This window comes from Carassius carassius, chromosome 5, assembly GCF_963082965.1.
Source record: "Carassius carassius chromosome 5, fCarCar2.1, whole genome shotgun sequence".
NCBI lineage: Eukaryota > Metazoa > Chordata > Actinopteri > Cypriniformes > Cyprinidae > Carassius > Carassius carassius.
The window spans coordinates 39,091,681-39,117,639 of record NC_081759.1 but is presented as its reverse complement, the minus strand read 5'-3'; the positions used below and the strand labels follow the sequence as shown (position 1 = coordinate 39,117,639).

Sequence of the window (25,959 nt, the reverse complement as noted above, 5' to 3'; positions counted from 1 at the left end):
ATTAAATCTCCTGCCCAACCAAAACTTTCCTTTTTCCTCCTCTCCTTCTCCTAACAATTCTGCAGTACCTTTTTTGTTGGATGATTGTCCCCATGCCCTCTTGAATGAATCCAATAGTTGGCTATCAGTTGTTTCCTTCGTAGCCATAGAGGCATTTCACCTGCTTCAACCTGAAGTGAACACACTGGGGAAGTTCTGATTGCCCCTAAACATTCAGTTAATTTCTGATTTTGCTGCTGACCCATACACAGTACAACCATAATCTAATTTAGACCTTATTAGTGCAATATAAATATATTTCAGAGCTGAAAAACTTGCTCCCCAATCCAATCCTGCAAGACACCTCATTACATTAAGCACTTTTTTACATTTACACCCTGTGTATCAAAATATACTCCCAAGAATCTGAAACACTCTACTTTCTCTAAAGTGGTTCCATACATTTCCACCTTGCATTCCTTATCCTTCTTTTTATTAGTAAAAAGCATTACCTTGGTTTTTTCTACTGAGAACTTAAATCCCCATTTTGTCCCCCACTGTTCAACTTGATTAATTCCGTTTTGTAATTTCCTTTTAATAAATTCAGCATTTCTTCCTCTCTTCCATATAGCTCCAAATATTCTTCTTCTTCTTCTTCTTAGTTTTTAACGGCTGCTGGCACCAACTCCACCGTGGAACCTTTTGTTTTAAATTCTATTTAACAACCCCGTCTGTCTAAAATTTAAGAATATAATTAATTTCACTTTTATTTCACAAATTTTTTTTAAGTCTTTAAGGTTCCCAAACATCCATGAGTTTAGTATAATTAATATTCCACAAGATTACTGTTTTTATTGTATTTTTGATCTAATAACTGTGGCTTTGGTATAGCGTAGCATTAGACATTAGAAAACTTTTGTAAGGTAGTTCATTTTAATATTACAAATACTATTATTAGAAATGGTTTATTTAGGCAAAATTATGATAAGCTATTCAATACAACCATGGTTATTTAAAGATGAATATGGTTTATTAACAAAATAATAGATATCTTACAATTACAATGTGGTGATTTACTCAGCCTAAACTGTTCCAAACTGTGATCAATGCAAGAAAGTAATGCATACAGGTTTGACATTAAGTTGAGTAAATGACAGAATTAAATTTTTTCTGTGAACTAAAGATGTGGTTTATATGCATATTTGAACTATTTTGTTTTTGTTTTTCTGGTTTTATAAACAGGCGTTAAGTATTTCCGCTCTCAGCTGGGTCTGAAGTATTTCAGTAAGTTGTTACACTGGCTTGCTTCAGCTGCACTCTTCTTGTCTTTGGTGTTGGAGGTTTTATGGTGTGTGTTTGGATGGGATTTTTAGGACCTGCTTCTGTTGTCAGTAACTCCCTTTTGCATGTCACATTGGCAGGAACATCTGATTGAGGCGAGTGGGAAATCATGCCTTTCTACGAGTTGTCTGTACTTTGAACTTTGCTCACACAAAAGACTCTCTCGTGGTCATGTTTGTAATTTGTGGGTGCTCTAAAACCTGAGATCTGGTGTTGATTACAGGTGGCTGTGTTTATAATTCTTTGGTTGGCGATATCAATGTGTGTTTCAATGTGTGACATGGCTGTTTATTGTAATTTATGTGAATTGTGAGATGAATGTGTGCTTTACAAAATAAAAGAAAGAACAGAAGTGTTTTGGGGTATAGGACACTGTTGGCTCTCTCGATTGAGCCTGTGATTGGTGAATGTGAATCTTTAGTCTGAATGTGTGTGGCTGCCTCCCATCTTTGTGCATCCTGGACAGAATTAAAATAGAGAAACAACTTATAAGCACGCCAAACTAACATATAGCAGGCTGTTAGTCTGAAGTGGCTCTTCATTCCAACTCAAATTCATGTTTGTATATGTGTCCAGTGAAGGACAGATCTGAAATACTGGTCTCCTTCATTCCTCTCTCTACCATTTCTGTAATGTCCATGAGGTTTTTGTCAAAGCCCAGCCTCTCCACTAGAGGGTAGTGTGACATCAGCAATTCTTGAGCAGATAAAGTCAAAATCAAAACCTGATTTACAGTAATACAAACAGTGAGCTTTGGATTGTACTCCTGAATAGATATCAGACAAACACATTCATTGGTATTTAACTTAACAGTTATGTTCAAGAGTTTAGGGTTAGTACGAATACACTCTACAGACATCTATAGTAAAACTATATAATAAAAAATAAAAATGCATAAAATAAAAATGCACCTTACCAGTGATTTTAAAGGACATCCGTCTGTAATGTGTGAGCTCTTCTCCAGCTGAAGGCATTTCTCACTGTATCAGTCACTGACATCAGTTTATTTACGCCATGCACTCTTGCCACATAATACATGTCACAATAATGTATTTCTGCTGTATCCCTAAGAAATCAAAGATATAAACACAGCAGAGTATGATGTTACATATATCAAAAGGATAGCAATTGTTTTTTTGATGAGTTTTGTTAATGACTAATTTCTTTGTTACCTTAGTAGAACATGTATTGACTGTTGGATTGAGTGTAGAGTTTGTGTTTTTGTGTGTATTGTGCATTAGGGCATACTGTATTTGTTGTATATCCTAAAGTTTATATTCTGTGGTGTTTTACCAGTCAATGTCTTCAACTTTACCACAGCTCAAGAGACAGATATGTGGATATATGATACGTCCAGTCGAAATAAAATACAACTTGTAATTAACAACAGCAAAACTTTTCGCCACCATAATCTAACATAAATCTGCTGCTCATGGGATAACATTTGCTGACATTTTACATCTACAGGTCTGGAGCAAAATGGAATTATATGTCCTAATACAGAAACAGAAATCATAAAATAAATATGACGTAAATATGTCAAAGGGTAGATATAATTAAATAAAAGGAAGATTTTGTTTTGAATTTGAATTATATTTTATTCAATGTTTTGAAACTAATAAATAAAGCACAATGAAGATTAACGGCGGTAAAGTTAGTTTGACGTTTGACATTCATGGGACAATCGTTTTGTTTTTTTGCCAATTAAACTCTTTGCTGCTGTTATGTTTTGAGCCCAAACTAACTCAGTCATAAATATATGCCCTTTACGCTGCACAAGGCTTAATTTCTAAGGGGGAAAAAGTAAAAAATTAACCATTTAAATTAATTAAATAATTTAAGTATATGTGTAATTATAATAGAAAACCAATAATAAAATGTTCAGAAAAACACCCCTGTTATTGCACAAAGCTCCATTTTTGGATTTACAATTTTATGTGTTTTATAATAATTTTACAACTTTTAATGTATGCAATAATATAAATCCATTAAACTCTGACATTATTTGAGATAAAGGAATTAAACCAACTGTAAAATATTCAGAATATTATTCCCCATAATGCACAAGACTTGTTTTTCAGAATATGCCTTTATTGTTTTTAAAAATAACAATGAAACCATATTTTTCATATGTTTTATATACTGTATCCACTTGAATGAAACTCTGATACTATTTGAGATAAAGGAATCAAACTAACTGTTAAATAAATATTCAGAATATTATTCCCTATAATGTGTCAATGTGTATAATTTTAAAAATAATAATGACACACGCACAAGCATATAAGCATATTTGAAACTGTTTAAAATGTTTACTAAATATTTTTAGAAGAAATACTCTGACAGCATGTAAACTGTTAATTTGTATGATGGGGACTTTTATTTTTTTTAAAAAAATCATTTTTTTGTCGATGTTTTCACACATTCGCCGTGACTGCTTTTGGATGTTTCTTGAGTTCAAATACATTCTCTTACACATGACTCAGGAAGAAAAAGTTTTTATTTTTATTTTTATTTTTTTAATGGTCATGGCGAGGTACCAGTGACAGTTTGTCATTTTGCTTGACGTTGTGTGAAAGGAGGAAACGGCGGCACTTCCTCAGCAGAGTTACTCAGTGGCAGGCAGTGCGTCGTAGCAGCTGTTAACTCTCATTTGACTCCTCTTGTTGAAGTCATGTCGTTTCGGAGAGCGATCAGTCTTGCGTGCGGCTTCGCCGGCGGATCTGCGGTGCTGGTGTGCGCGGCGGTCGCGGCAGATAAACACGGCTACTTCGCAGACCGATGCCGGTTGAGAGAGACCCTGGCTGCCGTGCACGCTGCGCAGCCTCCGGCATGGCCCACTGCGAGCGGATGGGACTATAACTGGGACAAGTAAGCATTAGAGCCTTGTTTCTGATTGATTACTAGTGTATTTAAATAATATTTTAACGTATCTCTAAGAATAATAAGGTACTACGTGGACAGAAAACCGTAACGTGTGCTGCCATTGCACCATGTCCAAAAATCATCTATGGCGATAAGTGTAGCCTGAGGTGTAATGCCTTGTTCAGTGTTTATATTAATGGATCACCCAGTTTTAGGTTTGATCCCAGGTCTTTAACCACTGACTAAGCCTTACCACATTTGGCAGTGATTGAAATAGTGTCAGTGACACTTTAACTAGCCTCGGGAAGGTTTAGTCTTACACTTGGTTGATTGTTACTAATATAGTGAATCAGATTCAGTAAAATAAATTTAATCAAAAATAACGAAACTATGAAAAAAAAGGTAAAACAGAAAAACTTTAACATATAAGTTAAAGGTTTTAAACATTTAAGGGCGCCTTCATTTCCATAAGTGGTTTGAGTGACCTAAAACATGTTTTTCCATACTTCTCTCAATATTTGTGAAGTAGACATCACCATCAGAAGTATTAAGGGTCAGTATGGCAGTATTTGATTTCAATTCAACCTCAAAAAAAACACAAAAGACATGCTACGAGAACCCTGGACTTGAGTTACAGTTCACAATGCATAAAAAAGGATAATGTATAAATTTTTCTATATATTCAAACCGCTTTTAGACTTTTTTTTCTTAAAAAATACAATGGATGCTATCTTTTGAACACTCTCCATGAAAATGAATAAAGATTTTTACAGATTTTTCATGATTGGATCACTATTTCAAAATTAAAGGTCAGAATGCACTCTCTGACTCTGATGATACTCTTCTTGCATATTAATAAATTACAGCTGCTCTGTAAAATATTAAAAAAATCAGTCACCAAATAACAAAACTACAGTCTTTAAGCTTACCAATAATATATACTGTAGTTTGTCAAGATGACTTTAGGTTCAGACTAAGATATTACTGTTTAAAACATGTAATGGCAAGTGGGCCCAGTGACATTTAACAGGTTAATAGTTTTCAAACATTAATAAGACACATGAATGTGATTTTTTTTTAACTCTAGCAGCTATTTTAAATCTTTCTTTATTGTTTATTGTACTTATTTTCTTAATGCAGCGTATGCTTCAGTCATTATTTACTGGACTGAGTTCAATGGGCCTACTTTGTGAATAGCTAGTCTGAACACTTTTTGACTCTTTCAGACGTGATCCCTCATCTCTGGTGAACGGGAAGAGAAAGGAGAGCACCGGTGACGGTGGAAGTCCGGATGCGGAGAACAGCAAACCCAAAGCCACACGCCACATCTTCCTCATCAGACACTCGCAGTACAACCTCAAGGGGGATGGAGATAAAGAGAGGATACTGACACCTTTAGGTACTGATCCCTCAGCACTTATCAAATGATGGAAGTGCTCAAACTAATCCATTAGTAGATGACATGCTGGTTTCTGTCTTGGCTGCAGGACGTGAACAGGCCGAGTACACAGGACAGAGATTAGCGGCGCTCGGACTGAAGTACGACGTTCTCATCCACTCCTCCATGACCAGAGCTACAGAGACGGCTAGCATCATCAGCAAATACCTGCCAGGTACAGACTCATTCTGAAGAGTTTTGGTGGAAGAAAACATCGATGCATGTGCGTATCGCGTTATTTTGTTTGTCGATACTGTATCGATTCTCAAAAACCAAATATCGATATAAAAAAATCATACAAGATTAATGGGGGTTGTTTTGAGTTTATATCTAGATAGCAGTCGTCTTATCTCTAAAAGTGTAATGACATTGTATGTTAGAATAGGAAACGTGAACTATGAACCTTTAAGCAAGGTCTAAAAATAATTTATACATGTAATTTAACTAAAGAATCACACAAGCACTTTACTTTTCCCCCTTAACTCGTACTGTAGTAAAAGTGGTTCAATAACGTTGAATGTTACAGGGACTGATTAATGCAAATGCAGATAATAATAATAATAACAACAATAATAACATGTGTTCCTGTGGTTCAAGTGGTAGAGCATTGCATTTGCAGCGCTAGGTTGTGGGTTCGATTCCCAGGGAACACATGTTAGGTAAAAAATGTTTAGCCTGAATGTACTTTAAGTCGCTTTGGATAAAAGCATCTGCTAAATGCATTAATTTAATTTAATTTCACTGTGGCATCTTTTGAAAGAAGCAACATTTGTTGTTAAAGAGTTTGCATTAATAAAATAATTAAATAATAAGTTAACTTACCTAATAAAGAAAAAGAGAGATGCTTGCAGGGCACGTCATACATTTAAATAACTGGAATAACTAGCTTAAAACTTGCTATTGTCAAGAATATAGCTATAGAAGCTGGCATTGTATTGAAAAAAACATTACCGTCTACAGCCGCGAGAGGGCTGAGAGAGCGCCCTCTCGCGGCTGTAGACGGTAATGTTTTCTCTTGGTTCTTGGTTCTAAATAAATGCGACTTATAGTCCAGTGCGACTTATATATGTTTTTTCCCTCGTCATGACGTATTTTTGGACTGATGCGACTCAGGTGCGACTTATAGTCCGAAAAATACGGTAATTTAATTTATTCTTATTTTATTACTGACTGTTTACCTGTCTTTTTTAGTTCTAATAAATTGAGTTTAAAATCAAAGTACTTTATAAATAAGGTGGGGGGGGGGGGGGTTCCCTCTATTTTCCAAAACAAAATACATGCCCTGATTTTAAAAAAGGCTTTAGAAAAAAAAGGATGAATATGTGAAGTGTTGCCATAGTAGAGATGCTGAACTGTTTTTCTCTTCATGTTGTGTTCTAGATGTGGAGCTTGTGAGCTGTGATTTACTGCGAGAGGGTGCTCCCATAGAGCCTGTCCCACCCGTCACACACTGGAAACCTGAAGCAGTGGTCAGTGCAAAGTCTTACTTAACCAGTCTGAAGTCACTGTCTGTTAGTCCCCATGTGTTTTTATTGTCTTTATGTGTTTTGTTTCTGTTGATGACTCATATGAGTCATAACAGAACGAGCTGCTAAGGTTACTGCTGGTGTACAACTGTTCTTGTTTCCCTGCTGCTCATCTTAAAGGAGCATTGCGTAGGTTCTGAAATTTCTAACTGTTACTGACACCAGTGGCCGTTAGAGGAACTGCAGCCAGTTTCATGCTCGTTCTCAGTGCCCACGCTCTTTTTTTTTTTTTTTTTTCCTTCTTCTTCTTACGAGGAGTGTCCGTGAGTGTCTGAATTGTGCTGGAGGCTGGTCGCTTCTTTCCATCCGCAGAGTCCATTTGAAAACACTATTGCCGCTGCTTACTATAATGGCTGGCGTGCCGAACGGTTGTAAGCCCAAGTAGACGAGAACGCGCATGACGTCACATTTTGTGAATTTTCGCGCCAATTCGGGCCCGACTCCTCCACGCACAATTGAGCCTACAGGCTGATAGAGGCAACCGTGGTGGACAGTCGAAGTGTCATTCTTTTTTTTACATCATGGTTGGCTCATACATGTACAAATGAAAACTCTATCTTAAAGATTTTTTTTAAGTACAAACCTCCACATAGCTCCTTTAAAGCTTGATGTCTGAAATGTTTTTTGGAGTATGTTGAGTTTGGTTTTGCACTGCGGAGTCTTTCCTCTCCTCACGTGGATGGTTGTGAAACTCTTGTGCTGGTTTCAGCAGTACCATGAGGACGGCGCGCGGATCGAGGCAGCATTCCGCCGCTACATCCACCGAGCGGACGCCAAGCAGAAGGAGGACAGCTACGAGATCATCGTCTGTCATGCTAATGTCATCCGCTATTTTGTGTGCAGGTTTGTGTTCACTTGCTACTCATCGCAGTCTTTCTTTTTGTGCTCTTTGAAGCTTTCATAAAAACTTTTATAAAAACCACAGCAGCCTGTCCACGGAGAGCGAATGTAATCGTAAGTATGCTCTGATCACTTTGTATAGTTACGTTTATGTGGTTGCAAAAGTTTCATAGATGCCCATTTCAGCCGCATTAGAAAAAGTTATTATGCTTTGGTAGTTCATAAATATGACTTGTGATAAAAATTACATTTTTTTACTTTTTATGGTTTACTCGCATCATTTTCTTATGTGGTAGAAATGAGCTTCCATATTAAATAAATGGAATTCATGAAAAACTGTTTGCAAACTTTTTTCAGTGGTTTTTGCAAAGTCAAAGATTACTATTGCTGTTGCTTATACCTGTAATATGCAAGAGTTAAAGGGTTAGTTCATCCAAAAATGAGGAACATGAGGTAACTGTTCCGCTCTTTCAGAGAAATTGTCATTAGCATGACTGTAATGGAAATGTTTGTTCCAGGGCTCTGCAGTTTCCTCCAGAGGGCTGGCTGAGGATGGGCCTGAACAACGGCAGCATCACCTGGCTGACGATTCGTCCCAGCGGCCGAGTGGGTCTCAGAGCGCTGGGAGACTCGGGCTTCATGCCTCCAGATAAACTGACCCGGACATGACGTTCTCCAGCTAGACCAGCATGCCTCAAAACAGCCTAGAACTGAAGGATCGTTGAGATGGACAGATGGTAGAGTTGCAAAGGATTTCCTTAAATGTTCTCCTGAATGTTTTTTTAAGGCTATTTTAGAGTCACAATATTCCAGAATATGGAATGCGATTTCATATTCATCAACTTTAGGAGAAGATTGCTGTGAATTTCATTTGCTACTCTACCATGTGTTTCTGTGTTGATCAGTGACCCCACAAGTGTCTTGAGTGTATTGGTTTTGTATTTTTTAAAACAAGCAAGTTGAGAATTATAGATGTTTCTTCAATTAGACACTCCTGTGCCATGCTTTGTCTGAACTAAGGTGAAATTAACCAGCAAGTGTACTTTTTTTATGTATATGACGAGGCGTTTATTTTCCAGTAGCATTATGCAAACTCTGGATGCCTTGTTTTGGCATTGGTGTGTATTTGCACTGTTTACTTGGAATCGTTTATCATTGTTTTAGAAGCACGGTGAAATGTGAGTATCTTGCCATTGAAAGGTTGAGGATGTTATTGTTTACGGAAGTAAAAAAATTCATTAATTGAGTTGTTTACAAGTGTCATTCAATGTTTGAGTCAGGTAATGGATTAAAAAAATGTCCAGATATTTTACATGAGGAAAAAAAGTCTTTGTGAGCATAAGAAACATTTGAACTGTCATGCACATGAGAAAAATACCTTGTTTACAAATATAACAAATGTGTTTTGTACCTTTGTACATGTACATTTCAAGATTTTTTTCTTGTAGAGCCAGAGAAAGTCAGTGACGTTATAAGACTGCACACTTTATTTATCCTTCGTCAATAGAACATCAAATACTCTTCTTTAACATACAGTACTGTAATAAAATAGGACTAGAAATGCAAGCAACGTAAAGGCCAGGACAACAAAAATAATTCAATTCTCAACAATAAACTGCAACTCATTTTCAATTGGCCAGTGTTGGCACTACAAAGCATCATTTAACAAAAAGTAAGGCTGGCATTGATACAACACTAGCAATAACTCAACAGTAAACCTTTTTTCCGTCTCTTACAATCGTTTTTAAGAGGTATTCAGACACTGCATATGCCAATGCTACTGTACTGTATTTTATCCTAGGAAACAGAAAAAAGGTCTATTCAGCTTGTATGTGGTCAGTGCATCAGTGTTCCTTATGTTCCAAACAGATCATAATCAAAGGCACTAAAGCTTTATGAAGCAAAGATCAACAGGCCAGCACTACACTGAGACTGATGGGCACCAAATAAATAGATCACATGATCTGAAAGAACCACATAGAAAAGATAACTCACATTTATTAAACTTAAAAAGGGGATACTCACATGTTCTAGACCTCTTGCCCCTCCAACACAAGGCTTATCACCAAAGCAAGAATCAACACCTGCCTTTGAGATTCAGAAGTTGGTCTTTTCAGAAGAAGGCATTTCTCCAATCAAGGAATAAAAATAACTCCTGGCAGTCAGTTGACGTTTTTCTTTTTTAACCTTAAAAACCATTCAAATCAGTAACTTGTGCTACTGACAGTTAAGTAGCTAAATTAATTCAATAATTTACTAACATGTTATTTTAATTTAGCTCTGAGCTTTTTTCCCCCCTAATTTAAATGACTGTTAATTGGGAAATTGTTCATTTCCGTTCAAGACACAGTTTTGTGATTCCACACGTACATCTCCCAAGCGCACACACACACACACACACACACACACACACACACACACACAGAGAGATAATAAAGAAAATAGAAAACAAAAAAGGTTAGAAAAAGTCTATATGACCATCACAGATCAACCACTGGGTGTCATACACAGCAGTACTGAATATTTAGATTTCTATTATGATTCGGGAACAACCCCCCCTCCCCCCCACTCCGTTCTCCTCTGTGACGTTTCATCCCATATTCCATTATTATTATTTCAGTTGCTAATTGGTAGAAATTGGTCTGGATTGGATTGAGAGCATCTGTTAAACGGGGGTGTCCCCGAAATGTTTGTGTCGGATGCGCTGGATGTAGCTCACAGGACTGTAGTTGGAGTGTGCAGGGCTGCAGACGTCCGGTGAGCTCATGTGACGGGCTGGACTGAAGCGACCCGCTGGAGAGCCAGGGGTGACTGGGTGAGCCCTCAAATGGCTCTTGTTCACCCCAGGAGTCTGCCAGCTGAAAACATAAACACAGACCTCTTAGCGCACATAAATATTTGTCACGAGATATTTTCAAGAGCGATCTTTAAAAAAGGCTTGTTGTCATTTAAGTTTTTTTTAAATGTTGTTTTCAAAGAAGTTTCCTATACTCTCCAGGACTGCATCTATTTAATGAAAAAAGACAGGAAACAAAGTGATATTGTGTAACATTATGATGTTTTCTGTTTTTTTTATATATTTACCACAGAGACAGTGATAAAACATTTTATCTTTACCAGAACTTTAAAAGAACAGCATTTATTTAAAGGGGTCATCAGATGCTAAATTCACTTAAACATGTTTTTTTAACATAAATGTGTGATGGCAGTGTGTGTACACATCCACCCTATAATGCTAAAAATCCCAGAAGAAGTGAATATAATTTTTTTTTTTTTTTATGAATATTTGCAAATCAGAAAATGGGCATTTGATATCCCCCTTAAAATAGTTTTTTGGTAACATTATAAATGATTTTTAATAATAATAAAAAAAACTTCTGTTTTGAACGGTTGTGTAATGTACTAGACAGCAGTGTAACATAACTCTCACATGACCCACACGCCTGCCTTTGCATTTCTAAGTGAGAGTATGCCTGAATTGTGCTCTTCCACTTGTGAATGCCGGGATACTTCAGAGGGTCAATGTCTGCGTCTCCTAAAGCTGACAGAACCTCTCGGTCCAACTTGGTGGGTGAATCCCTAAAATAAGAAGTAAAGAAAGAAGGTTTAAAAGCCAAAAACCTGACTTTTGGACTAAAGATGTTTTATTATTACTATTATTTAAAAAAATATATTTCTTCTGAGACCATCCACAAATTGTTCAGAACAGGGCCTTAAATAAAAGATGTGCTTTCTTTTACAGCAAATGGTTAGTGTCAAAGATGATTTTTTGTATTATTACTAGTGCTGTCAAATGATTAACTGCATCCAAAATAAAAATTTTGTGTACATAAAATATGCATATATGTGTACTGTGTATATATATATATATATATATATATATATATATATATATATATATATATATATATATATATAAATAAATACACACACATGCGTGTATATATTTCAGAAAAATATGTTGTTTATATATTAAATACATTTATATGTAATATACAGTATATGAACAAATATATACATGTACATATTTTCAAAATATATTGTATGTGTGTATATTTATGCATACATAATAAATATTCAAAGTACACACATATACATTATGTAAACAAAACTTTTATTTTGGATGCAATAAATCGCAATTAATCATTTGACAGCACTAATTACTATTTAAAGATTTAAAGAATTAAGGCCCGTTCACACCAAGCACGATAACTATAAAGATAACGATAAAGATATAGTTCTAAAAATCGTTCTCAATATTAAAGAATAGCAGAGTCCACACCACAACTATAACGATAAAGGCACAGAGAAACGGTATCGCTGGAATCACTTTCCGAACGATTTTTTTTTTCCTGATGAACGATAAAACATTGCCAACCAATCAGAATCAATCCTGCTGTAATGAGCTCGAGAATTTAAAGCAGCAGACGCGCGTCCGCTTAGAATACACAGACAATATCGTTCGCTGGTGTGGACGCTAATATCGTTATCTTTATAGTTATCTTTATAGTTATCATTCTTGGTGTGAACGGGCCTTTATTCCGGTCCTCAGTGTCAACATGATCCAGTGGCACCATATTTATTTTTTTGACAGTGTGTGAGGGATAAATTCACAGTGTTTTTGAAGGTCTGTAATTATGTTTAACAACATCGAGGTTAGATGGACAAAAACTTCTTCATTTCAAAAGTTGTGAGTTATGAAATAACATGTGATCTTGGACCTCTGCACTGAGCGTGCCACTCTAAACTGCAAGTCTATCCATCCTGGCCTTGATTTCATCTGCATAAAATTTTATGTGGCATCTAACCTAAGGGCTATGCTTAAAAAAAAATTACATGACACTGTTTACCAAAGTGTACTATAAAAGTCTAATATTTAGGAAATTCCATCACTAGCCTAGATATCATAATTCTCTGCTATACTACTGGAAATAAGTAATGCCTTTATATCGAAGCATCACAGTGATCACACGTCCTTCTCACCCTTCGATGAAGAGTCTATTCGTTACTCTAGGAGGAGTACGCAGAATGAAGTCCTGAGGACTGTCAAGTGATCTGTAGGAGCTGGGAGACACAGAGGAGCTGAGGTCTCTTCCCCCATGGTCCCAAGACTTTGATCTAGCGGAGATCGTGCGCTCGCCCCCTGGAGTCTCTATAGTCTGTTGGTTTATAGGTTCTAACCTCTCATTGGCCAGAAAGTATTCATCTGAACTTGCACTGGACCTCGCATCTACTTTGTTTCTTCTCTCCAATCCATCATTCTCTGCTGCTCGTAATGCAGAGGTACTGTCTTTATCAAAAACAGAGTCGTCTTCTGAGGACAAAGAGAGTCCAGAGGAGAGCTCTGTGGCCTGGGTGTCTCTGTGAGGTTTCCCTCCACTTCTCCTTCTCTCCCTGTTTGTCCTATCTGGCTCATCCAGCAGAGACATTCTCTCAAACTCAACCATTAGGTTTAAGATTGGCGACAAAATGCAGGAATCTGATGAACCGCAGATGCGAGGGGACGTTTTGTCCCCGTTTGGAGTCCTTTCCCTGGGGCTCTGCTCACAGCACAGGCCATTTTTACTGCTAGAGAGCAGTAGATCCTGCTCCGTCGCCACCTCGATGAGGGCAGCACTGTGGGACACTGGTAGGATATGAAACTCAAGCCCTCCTACCACTCCTACCACCCCCTGCAGGCCATCTTTGGAGCACACAGAAGAAATACTGGTGAGGGCAGCGTTCTGCCGGTTCTTGATCTCCTCCAGGCTGATATCGTCACCCTCGTCCAAAAATGCCCCCACAGGGACGGAGTTACAGAACTTCTTCAGTTTGCCTGAAAACACAAACAAAACAAAACAAAATAAATAAATAGACCTATATGAAATAAAATTTAGAAATAAATTAACCAAGATGGCAGAAAGCAGCACCCTATTTTTCTTTAAACCTATTTTACAAAATCAATTGTGAATTTACACAAATAAATGCAACCCTTTTAAAATTCAGATTATCTTTATGATTAAAAGAAGTAGTTGCTTCCAAATGGAGGGAAAAAAATTCATTTGATTGCATTCAAAGTGATTGCATTTGCGCCACATGCACTCACACATGCGCTGTGTTCAACCAAGTCTCTGCCTTTCTCACACAGAACAACCTCCTCGATAGCAATCAATCTGGTTTCAGAAATGGATATTCAACAGAAACTGCCTTGCTCTCAGTTGTTGAACTCCAAGACTGGCAAGAGCAGATTCCAAATCTTCAATACTTAACTTTCTGTATCTGTCTGCTGCTTTTGACACAGTTAACCACCTTATCCTCCTATCAAACTTACTGGCAAAGGGCATCTCAGGAATCACACTCCAGTGGTTTGAGTCTGACCTCTCAGATAGGTCCTTCAAGGTACCTTGGAGAGCGGAGGTGTCCAAGTCACAATATCTCTCTACTGGGGTGCCTCATGGCTCAGTTCTTGGACCACTTCTCTTCTCTGTCTACATGACATCACTAGGTTCTGTCATTTGACTTTTCATATCACTGCTATGCTGATGACACTCAACTCTACCTCTCATTCCATCCTGATGATCTGACGATAACTGCTCGAATTTCAGCTCGTCTAACAGACATAAAAAAAAAAAAAACCTTGTACCTTTTAGACTTGCACTATATTCATTTACTGCTTGTTTTCTTAAAAAAAAAAAAAACACTAGCTATTCTAATCTTTTTGTATTCTAGCAATGTTTTCTTTTTATTTATTATAAAATTAAAAAAAGCAAAAGATGCCTCTAATTCTAGCTTACTCTATTCTTTTTCTATTCTATCGGTTTTCTTTTTTATTATATAATAAAAAAAACTTCCTACGTGTACTGTGTTAAGCTAACTGAGACTTGTTAAAGCACTTGAATATCATTGCTCTTTTGTTGATTTTAATTGCTTTGATTGTCTTCATTTGAAAGTCGCTTTGGATAATACTATGGAATTATATTCCAGACTTTATTCAAAAGGAATTGCAAATTGTATTTGCAATTGCAAATGGTATTTGCAATTGCGTTTTCAATTTGTGGATGCATAAAATGTGACATAATCCAAACGCAAATGCAAATCGCGCATTACCGTTTGCACTAGTTTTTTTTTTCTCTGAAACGCTATAAATGTTATGCACGTAGTTAAAATGAGCATTCCTAATTGATATATGATTTTTTTTATATTTTATAATGTAATCTATTCCTGTAATGACGAACATGAATTTTCAGCATCATTACTCCAGTCTTCAGAGTCACATGATCCTTCAGAAATCATTCAAAAATTCTGATTTGCTGCTCAAGACACATTTTTTCTTATCTTATTGTGCTGCTTACCATGATACATTTTTATTCAGAATTCTTTGATGAGTAAAATATAAAATGATAAATCTTTGTAGTTTCTGATTGATTAAACGCATTTTGAATGGGATGTTTTTATACAAAAAAACAGAAGAATTTTATAAACCAACATTTGAAAGCATTTCAGAAAAATGTTGATATTAGAATAAAACCTAAACCTAAAAACCTTTTTTAGGTAGCAACTTTCTTTCGAAAGCACCCATGTATATGATAGCTTTTAAAACACTGTAAAAACAATACACTAATATAATTTTTAAGTTTTGACAGAAATAAAACATTTTAAGAAAATGACAGCTCAAATTCAGAATAATAAAAGATCATGTATATGTTATACAATTGTCAATTGTCTGAACAAAAATGTCCGACGGAATTAAAGAAAGCTCAAATTCACTCTCTGACATTAGGTGAACAAAACAGAGTTGCGCTTATAAACATTACTTTATTAGGCATCATATGGATTTAAGATCTTTTCTGAAGACAGTCATACAGTCTGACTGTAAGATATACATTAACAAATGCACTGACACTTTTGACTAAAAGGTGACAAGTTTGCAGGTATGTTAAAAGTCAGTGGTCTTACCCGGAGATGGGGTTTTAAACCTGTTGCTGAGTGAGCTCGCTCCCTAAAGTCCTTTTTACTGAGGTATTCTTCAAGCACTTTCAGGCCTTCGCTTGACAGCAGGTCTACAAAACTGTCTAGGAAATCCCAGTACTCTGCCCAGGGGTGAACGAGCTCACAGACAGGGCACCATTATCTAAGCAATGCTTAATAGCACTCTTAAACGCTAATAACATTAAATAAGTGTCTATGATAATACAAGTAATGACCAGCTTCCTTAAATGATATCTTAGCACTGACCTGCCAACTCTTTCTGCTCCACGGTCTGGGTCCGACTTTAGGATGTTGTGGAAATGGTCTGCCCGTTCTCTTGGAGGAGTCTTCCACGTTCGTCTGAACTCATCTGCCTATATTAAAAAAAGTTTTCAATTTATATACAAATTTGATTAAGTCATAAATCATGACTAACCATATTAGCACAAAACTCACTTTAGATGGACTTAAAGGTCCAGCGAAGGCCCTGACTGCCATAACTGGATTCTTCGGGCTTCTGGGTAATCGCAGATTTTCCATTGGCTCAGGGGACCAAGGTGCACCAATCACAGCTTGGGAGGAGTTATCAGTAGCTCTCAATAAGGGGATGTATAATCGATCTGTAGCCAATCAGAAATCTGTGTTAGAATAAGGAATGCATCTAAATTTTTAAAGTATAATATATAAATGCAAAACTATACAACCGTTGACTTGCCTTCCAAATATTCATTTATCTTCTGTTTGACCTCCTGAATTTTACCCTTTTCTTTCATATTTTCACAAACAACCTAAATTAAAAAGAATACATTGGACGACTGATAAATAAGCTTTGGTAAATTATGAAATCTTGAGTTAATGCACCACAGCTACTGTACCTCAGAGGGCTTCTGGTTGTACTTGTTCTTGCAGTTCTTGTCGATATCTGGATGAGAACAGAGTATTTTCACAACTGCTGGACAGCCAAACTTGCATGCAAAGTGGAGCGGCGTCTCAAATCCCTGTGAATCACCAGATGAAGCATTCATGAGGGACTGTTACAAACCCCAGTGAGCCGCCTGCATTGACATTATTCCAGCAATAATATGAAAGTACCAGACATATCAGATGCTCCAAACAGTGTCATCAAAATAATGCTGGCTTATACGATATTGTCTTTGTCAAATTCTGAGGCAGTAATGAATGTATCATCCTACAATGCATTAAGTTTTTAATCCAAGATGGCAACTGGAGTTGAACCCTTTTTTTTCCAGAAATGATATTTCACAGCACACAATATTTTTGAAAATATTTTTTACAGTTTTATCTGGCGTGTTTAGGTACAAGTCTACGATATATCGGATGCGTTCCTGCAGCATGCTCTCCTGATCGTCTGGATACATAAGCCGCATGAAATCTGGGTTCTCAAGAGTGTCCAGCAGGATCTGAACAATGCCTGGCTGGTTCTCTTTAGCAGCCACATGCATCACATTATACCTGCAGCCCTCCTGCAGTCAGATTTACAATAGAGAAACATTCAGAAGAACAGCATTGAGAGATTGAGAAGTTTAGATAACATGTTAAAAAATAATAAAGAAAAGAACACGCCGCAAAAAGTAAACAGCTGAATTTATACGCAAGGGAAAATTAGGGCCCTATGAAATCCGTTTTATTTTTTAACAAATTCAGATTTTTTTTTTTTTCAAATTCCGTTTTTTCCATTTTAATTTTTCTGGATTCCATTTTTTTCTGTTTTAATTTTTCTCAACTCCTTTTTAATGGTTAAATTAAATTGTATTAATCAAAAAGCATGTCTAATTAAATAAAATCATAAACTGTATACATTTTCACATCAATTTATTAAAAGTTTAACAAAAAGTACATGTTTAGGGGCCTATGAAATGTAGGGATGTCCAGATCCGATCACGTGATCGGAAATCGGTCCCGATCGCGTGGTTTCAGACTAGATCGGAATCGGACGTTACCTCCCGATCAGGACTCGGATATATATATATTCTCATTATTTTTTAACACATCTTTAGTTATGCGGTGGCACAGAGTTAGACCCTTTTGACTCCACACAGAAACAGCGACGCGTGCGGCATGACATCACTTTGTTTTCAAGAGCTGGTGTGAATAAATATATACATAGATTCAAACTCAAAGAGACAGGATAGTCTGCGCATGACCTGATATTTCATTCGGACCCTGAATACAGCGAGATGAACATCACCGAGCGCTAAACTCTCATGCAGTGTGTGTTTCATTCATACTAGAAGCCAGAGCGCGCTTTTCTTACCGGGAGAATGGCTGCTATATGATATGATAGTATATTCACAACAACAAAAATGTGGCTAGTAAAATGCTGTGTGGCTAGTATCTTTGGAAAACCACTAGCCACATTGGCTAGTGAGCAAAAAAGTTAATGTCAAGCCCTGCATGCATAACATGCAGAATTCATATTTAAATAGACCTTTTTAGCTTAATATTTACAGATATTAGTCCATATGGAGATTTGATGTAAGTGCAATGACCTACTTTTGATTAATTCATTCATAATTTGACAAATTCCGTGACATTCTGCGTTAAACGGTAAATTCCGTTTTTATGACTGGATTCCGTGATTCCGTCCACGTTTTCTGTATCGCGGAAATCATAGGGCCCTAGAAAATGGTGCATGTGGAAAAACTTGGGTTTGTAAATAAATAACATAATATTAAGATACCAGGCTAGTTTGGAAATTGACTTTGAACTTTGCAAAGAAGCCAACAGCTCACCATATCAAGTGGAAAAACAGCCAAAACAACTTCATCCAAACCGATTATGGTACAAAAGCTCTCACCTGAACTACAGTAGGGTTGTCCCCTGAGCCAATGAGGTAACGTTCATAGATGGGTGGTCTAGTTTAGGGAATTTAACAGAAAAAAAAAAACATTTACAGTTTTTAACACATGATTATCTTAGCTTAACATACATTTTTATTATCAGAAACATTCATATATAACATTTATATTACAGATGTGAGAAAAAAAGAAAAACGCAATTCAGTCTTTTAGCATTTCCATTCAATTCATAAATTTAAAAAAAACGATTTTCTATTTAATAATAATAATAACAACATGATGTTGTTGCAACAAGACAGCAACAGCAATGAAGGAGGAAAAACACAAAAAAGTTTTTGGAAAAATATAAGAACTTTTGATCTTCTGTAGTTATTATAGAAAGTGTCAAAAATTATTGATTTATTACCAAGTTAACAGTTAATAGTAAACTCTGATTTCTTGAGTAAGGACTCAGGAATACCCTTACAAATACCCTTACTATAGACTGGTGGTTTTGTATTTAAAAACTGGAGTGTTTGATGAAAATCGTGAATCGATTTTTAATCGAATTGTGACCCCAAGAGACGATATGAATTGAATCATATAACTTAAAATGTATACACTAAATTTTAAACATATAAATAAATCAGTTATTTTCAAATGGGCTTTACATCTGGGATAATTCCTCACCTTTGCAAAACACCAGGCCAGGTTTGACAGGAGAAACACAGGGGGCGCTTTTACTAGGCGAAGGATAGTGGTCACATATGCCTTTGGCAAACTTCTCAGCATCCTCACGATTGGAGAAAGCTTTAAACCGAGCCCCCTTCATCATTTTAACAACCTGCAAAGCCTCTTATCCGTGTACACATGGGCTCTCTCTAAAGAGGAAGAGGAAAATAACCATCTCACACGAACATAACAGGTTTGAGTCATCTATTCTGCACAGTACAGGCATATAAAAGGCTATTGTACTACCAAAGTCTGTAATAAGAGTGCTAAAAAACTGTTATCGAAGCAATAAAAATTTTATAATTTTCATATTACAAATTCTTCCATTCAAATGTTTGTATGTGTGTGTGTCTATGTGTGTGTATATATATATATATATATATATATATATATATATATATATATACACATACATACATACACACACACACACACACACATAGATATCAGGGCTGTCAATCAATAACAGTTTTTAATTAATTTAACACACCCTTTTTTCTGTGATTAATCACACACTTCATGAAATTAAGCATAGACCATGTATCTTGTTTTACATGTTTATTTTGTCATCATCTGCTATATCCAGCGAAGTAAACCAAAAGATTTAAGGGTGATTCTCAAAAATCTGTATTCGAGATAAATTTAGATGTCTTTCCAAAAAAGGACACTTGGAAACTTCAAAAGGACACATAAAGAACCAAATAATATAGTAAGGAGCACATATGAAAAAAAAAAATCAGAAGTGACTAGTATGTGTACAAGTGCAACAGCAAAGACCCTTTTTACATTTTAGAGAATTCGAGCACCGAACAGGACCACATGGAGATGCGAAAAATAAAAAATAAAAAATAAACCACTGGATCACTGGACTGAAAACTTTCCTGGAGTTTAGCATCTTAAAATGATCTGATCGCAAGCAACAAAACTGGGTAAAAGGGTTAGAATAGATTGTGCTTCAATAATTTTGCGTTAACTGCGTTAAATTCTTTTAACCTGTTAAGGATTGTAAAATTAAATTGCATGCGTTTATGTGTTAACGATGACAGTCCTAATATATATACATAAACAATAATTAAACGTGGCTACATTTAATGACTCAAAAGTGACAGTAAAGACTTTAATGCTGTTACAAAACAATCTATCTTGAATAAATGCTGTTCTTTGTATTAAAAAAAATGCATTAAAGTTTTCCCAGAAATATTAAGCAGCACAACGGTTTTCAAAGCTGATGATAAGAAATATTTCTTGAGCACCAAATCAGCATATTAGAATGAGATAAACAGAGCTATTTTAAATGGTACTACCGTAATATTTTCTAATACCACTGTATTTTTTATTAAATTAATGCAGACTTGGTGAACGTAAGAGGCTTCTTTCAAAAACATTTAAAAATCTTACCAACCTTAAACTGTTTAACACAAGAATTCTCAGTCTTGTGCCAGGTGCCTAAAGTTAAGGTAAAAACTCTTACCATTCATAGCCAGCACATCCTCCCACAATGGACACACTCCGTAGAAAAAGGTGGGCGACACCTGTGCAGTTTTCGAGGGAGTCCTCCACATTACAAGGGCACACTGTTCCACTCAGAGCCTCCTCTTCAGGCGGGTTAAGGCCTATGCCGTACCCAAAATCCCCATCCTCGCCTGTGACTGAATCTTGGGTTGCTGATGTGGCACTGTTTCCACCGCTGCTGTCGGGCTCGTTAAGTCCAGCGTTCTTCACCAGAGTCCTGGCAAGCTTACGTTCAAATATGGCTCTTGTCGTGGCAGTGATGGGGCCACATTTCAAGTTGGCTTTAATGATCTCCTCCCTCAACTCGTCAGCAGTGAGACCTTTCAACCTGCTACGGACCGCGTCCATGCTTCTGCTGCTCTACGATTACCTGATCAGTAAAACAATACGAACAGAAATTGATATGAAAGCAGAAAAGGGAGTTTAACCTGGAAAACCCCCACAGGTCTCATGCTGATAACAGCATCAGCTGGGACGGGTAACAAACATAGTATAAAAGCACCACTGGTGCTTTTCAGGAACAATATACTTCCTTTTTAATTGTCAAGACATTTTTTTTTATTGCACATGCAAAATGTACAGACGTAATTTAGTGCACATCACTAGGAATGAAAAGCACCAATTATAAAATAAATATTAAACATTAAAAATTACAAAAAAAAAAAAAAAAATTTAAATGATGAGATATGACATTGAAAAAATTGCATAATTTAACCAAATTAATAAAATAAACAAATAAATAAATTTAAGCCAACAAAAATTAGCTTTTGAAGATGTATGCGAAATGCATACATAGTTTTTTGAAATCGCATCCCATGTGAGGCAAGCATGCATCTGCAACATCTGAAAAGTTTACTGAAACCGAGGCGTCAAGCCCAAACTACAATGCGTTGTAGGTTTTGGCTGTATATTTCACGATCCTGATTAATGGAGATGACAGATCAAAACACGGGGGATGAACATGTCACCCTTCATTTTTGCACCACTAATACCATCAGCCAGGGTTGCCAGGTCCCAGAAATATTTCCAGCCCAATGACAACTCAAAACCCGCCCAAATGGAATGAAAACTAGCCCAATTTTTCAGTGTCCAATCAGATTAGACAACGGCTGGATTCCCACAAAGGGCCTTAAAATAAATTTATATAAGTTTAAGTTTAAAGTATTCGCCTTTTGTCTTACCCAAATTCTTAATATCACACACTGTGTTTTTTTTTATACACAATCTCATACAATAAAGGTCAAATAAGAACATATCCTCTCTGATATTTTCTGACCCTAGTCAGAAGTACTAACTTGTACTTACTTTTTCTCTTCTCAGCACTTCTCTCTGATGCTTTTCTCTCCAGATCTGCAGCTGTTCTGTTTACACACAAGCATCAATATTAAAATTAACACACTGTTAAACTAAATTAACATACACTGGCTTTTATCAATATTATTACAAATAATTTTATTTTAGACATTGGTGCTCTCTTCCCCACCCTTCTCAAGGTGGTGCTGAATAGATTTCAGCAGTAAAGAGAGAAAGCATCCGTGGTGATGGTTTAAATTCATGGCAGCATATGTTTCTTCTTTGCATGTAAGCTCGAATCCTCATTATATTTAGCAAAGATTTCTGCTCTAGCCTGTTTCGTAGCTTGTTCTTTATCAGTGACATTTGGGAAAATGAACACTCAACTGCTGCATTGCTGAATGGTAGAGCAAGAGGACTCAATGCAAAATTCCCAAGATCTTCAAAGTTTCTATCACCTGCAGTATCTGTGTATGCAGAAACTTCTACCCAGAAGTCCTCTGTTTTACCATCTTTTGCATTGTTCCATTCCAGAGTGTGAATTACTCTCCACTGTTGCTCTGCTTTTCCTACATCTCCCTTGAAGAGGTGGAAAAAGGGAAGATCATCAATCCTTGGGTTACTTGACGACAGAGTATGACTCGGTGACAGGAATTTGAGAGCCTCTAACTGTTTAATGTTATCTGGAAGTCTCTTCCTAATTTCCTTAGATAACTCTAGCACGTAGTCCCTGTACGTGCGTTTCATGTCCTGTTCAGCTAGGTCACTTATTCCATTGGCTTCAAACAAAGCAAGACAGAACTGCACCCCAAAGTCTACGGCATCAAGTGGCAAAAGATTCTCATCAGAAAGGTTAAACTCCATGATGTCTTGCCAGCTCTGGAATGTCTTCGGCAAACCTATGCGCTCAAGCAGGGACCGGTAAAATGTTAGAAGTTACGTAAGAAGTTTTGCAGGATCAGGTTTGTGAAGTTGAATTGTTTGGAGGAATTTCAGGTATATCAGGTTAATATTGTCACTATACATTTGGTACAGCAGTTCCGGAGCATAGCTCCTCTCACTGTCTTTTGTCAACTGAAAATGCAACTTAAGCTCCACATACTGTGCAAGGATCTGGTTGATGCACTCACTAATAGCGAGCCACCTAGTGTCAGACTGTTGCAGAATCTTCAGTGGGCTTTCACCTACATTTATGGTTTTGTACAGTTCCGAATATTTTTGGAGACGCTGGGTGGCATTTGAAAACCAACTGTAGGTCTGAGAAACCATGTCTGACGGCTTTTGATGCACAGAGCTGAAGAGAATGGCACACACACTTTATGTAGACAATATGAGGATTGCGGTCACGGAATTTCTGTAGCACTGAATTATGTTGCCCACACATTGTGTTACAGCCATCAGTTGCAAGACCGATGCAATTCAGTATGGACAATTTGTTTTCATCCAGAAATTTGAATAAAGCATTTGCTATGGTAAGTGAATCACCAGCTATATTGATCATTCCTGCAAAAGTGCTAATGATTCGTGAGGGCTTTTTGCTGTAATATCTGATGACTATACACAGTTGTTTTTTGGTCATGACATCAGTGCTCTCATCAACAATTAGAGAGTATGGTCCACTTCCTACATCCTCCAAAAGGTCTTCATGTACTACTGGTCCTATCACTGAATTAATTAGTGCTGTGCATGTAAACTAATGCCTTCGAAATTTCTTCCACAACACTTCCTAAGTGGTCAACAGTTGAAGTGCTTGAGTGACAAGCAACATGGGCAGCCAGCTTCAACTCTGCCTCTTTCACAGGTGCATTATTTCTTAGAAAGGAACTGCCTGTGTCAAATAATGTTCTGCGCATTTAAGAAAGGAGCCGCATTTTTTTATGTTTTTCAGTCACAGCATGAGCTACCAGATCACTGTGGTGAGCTCTTACTTCACATTTGCAATATGTGCACAACGCTTTTCTATCATCATTTGGAACACTTCGAATCCACTCATTTAATCCTTTCTGTCTCCCATTGATGCGATACTTCTTTCCATACTTTCCCCATTAACCTGACATTTTAGAATGCTGCTTGTTCATCCACAGACAACCGAACCGACGCTTCTGACTACAACGCTCTCATGATGTGACTGACGTGATGATGCTTGATTTGTGATGTCAAAGCACATGTGGCACGCGCGCCTACTCGCATCTCCCGAGAAGCAGCGTTTGTTGCCAAGTATTCATTCCCGGGAATCAACACCCACTAATAAAAGGTTCCCTTTTATCTTTGTCAACAATTATTTTACTTTATTTTTATTTATTTTTTTGCGGCCGCGGAACATTATGAAAGTAGCCCAAAAAACCGCAACCCGCAACTCTCTATTTTTTCCCGCAACTCCTTTTCTAAAATAGCCCAATTGTGCGGGAAAACCGCTACCCTGGCAACCATGCCTTCAGCTGAACAGTGGCGCCGAGCGCGACGGGAACGCGCAGATGTGCATGAGTGTGAAGCGCGCGGACGCTCTGGAAGGGTCGCGCTGTTTAAAGGTCGGTTTGCGCGTGCGCGTGGAACGGTCTACGCCTGCTCACTCCGCCAGGCATCGGATCTTTTCAGTGAATCGACTGAACAGGTTCACGAAAGAGCTCTGAATGATTCGTTCATAAATTCAACAGATTTTGGGGTGGGAAATGGTACATTATCAAGTATTCTATACAAAATTAGAGAAGCATTTACATTTATTCATTTAGCAGACTTGTATCCAAAGAGGACAATGAAAACAATCAAAATCAACAAAATAATAGAATATTTTGTAAACAATAGAGATGTGTTTTTAGCCGATTCTTGAAGATGCTTGGATTGAGTTGAGCAGGTCAAATTTTCAAATAGTTTTATTTCCGCAAAATATTGTCAATACTTTTTGACAACAATACAGCAAATACTAATGCTATATAAGATCTCATCGCGTCATATTTAACAATGACAGGTTGATTTTGCCAATGAAAATAAAAAGGGAGATAAGCTGCAGAAGTGGGTGATTAAAAACGCAAGTTACCTCTGATTTATGAAGGATGCAGGTGAAGAGCTCCTTACGTTACATGTTCAGTTTCAGCCAAGCCTATTGACACGTATTGTGGCAAGACAGGAACTATCACGCCTTCGATAATGTCTCTTTCTGTACGAAAACAGCTATAATCATGTACAAATAATGAAAAAAAAATTCAAGTTAACGTCTGAGCAAAGTGTGCCTCCCGGAAGTCTCTCTTTGCTTGTCTTTGAACGGGCTTCAACAGCGCCGTGTAGTGGCTGACTCGTGTATTTATTAAAGAAAAAAATGATTAAACAATTGAATGTTTGTGAAGCAGTACGTACACACCGTGCATGACGATAAACGTTAAAATCGCCTTTAAAGTTGTCCAAAATGAAGTTCTTAGCAATGCATATTACTAATATTACTAATCAAAAATGGATAAAACAATAAACTGTAGTGTGCTACACTGTTTCACGTTAATTATGTTTCATTTTGGCAAGTGTCTTCCTTGTTTCATGAAACAAGTTTACCAAATAAGCCAGATTTATTTCACTTAGTCAATGTCAATGTCAATGTCACCTTTATTTATATAGCGCTTTAAACAAAATACATTGCGTCAAAGCAACTGAACAACATTCATTAGGAAAACAGTGTCAATAATGCAAAAATGATAGTTTG

At 36.9% G+C, this 25,959-nt stretch overlaps 2 protein-coding genes across 3 annotated transcripts; one reads left to right on the top strand and one right to left on the bottom strand.

Moving 5' to 3' along the window:
- Positions 1–3,743: 3,743 nt before the first annotated feature.
- Positions 3,744–9,682, top strand: LOC132141600 (serine/threonine-protein phosphatase PGAM5, mitochondrial). Of its 2 annotated transcripts, none has more exons than XM_059551272.1 (6): positions 3,744–4,191; positions 5,412–5,584; positions 5,673–5,798; positions 7,004–7,092; positions 7,862–7,992; positions 8,508–9,682. In XM_059551272.1, the coding sequence occupies exons 1-6, from the start codon at positions 3,995–3,997 to the stop codon at positions 8,656–8,658; spliced, it is 867 nt and encodes a 288-aa protein (XP_059407255.1). In that variant the 5' UTR covers positions 3,744–3,994; the 3' UTR covers positions 8,659–9,682. The 2 variants fall into 2 exon arrangements, with proteins under 2 accessions (XP_059407255.1, XP_059407253.1); XM_059551270.1 differs by having other exon boundaries at positions 3,745–4,191; positions 7,859–7,992.
- An 880-nt stretch (positions 9,683–10,562) lies between these two features.
- Positions 10,563–25,405, bottom strand: LOC132140526 (ankyrin repeat and LEM domain-containing protein 2-like). Its single transcript, XM_059549296.1, is given in 16 exon segments — positions 10,563–10,847; positions 11,437–11,568; positions 12,973–13,804; positions 15,925–15,954; positions 15,957–16,077; positions 16,200–16,310; positions 16,393–16,556; positions 16,652–16,724; positions 16,812–16,934; positions 17,232–17,420; positions 18,755–18,812; positions 19,406–19,592; positions 19,595–19,615; positions 20,938–21,020; positions 21,022–21,348; positions 25,306–25,405. Coding segments are annotated over 15 exon segments (2,622 nt in total). The 5' UTR covers positions 21,327–21,348; positions 25,306–25,405; the 3' UTR covers positions 10,563–10,654.
- Positions 25,406–25,959: the final 554 nt, after the last annotated feature.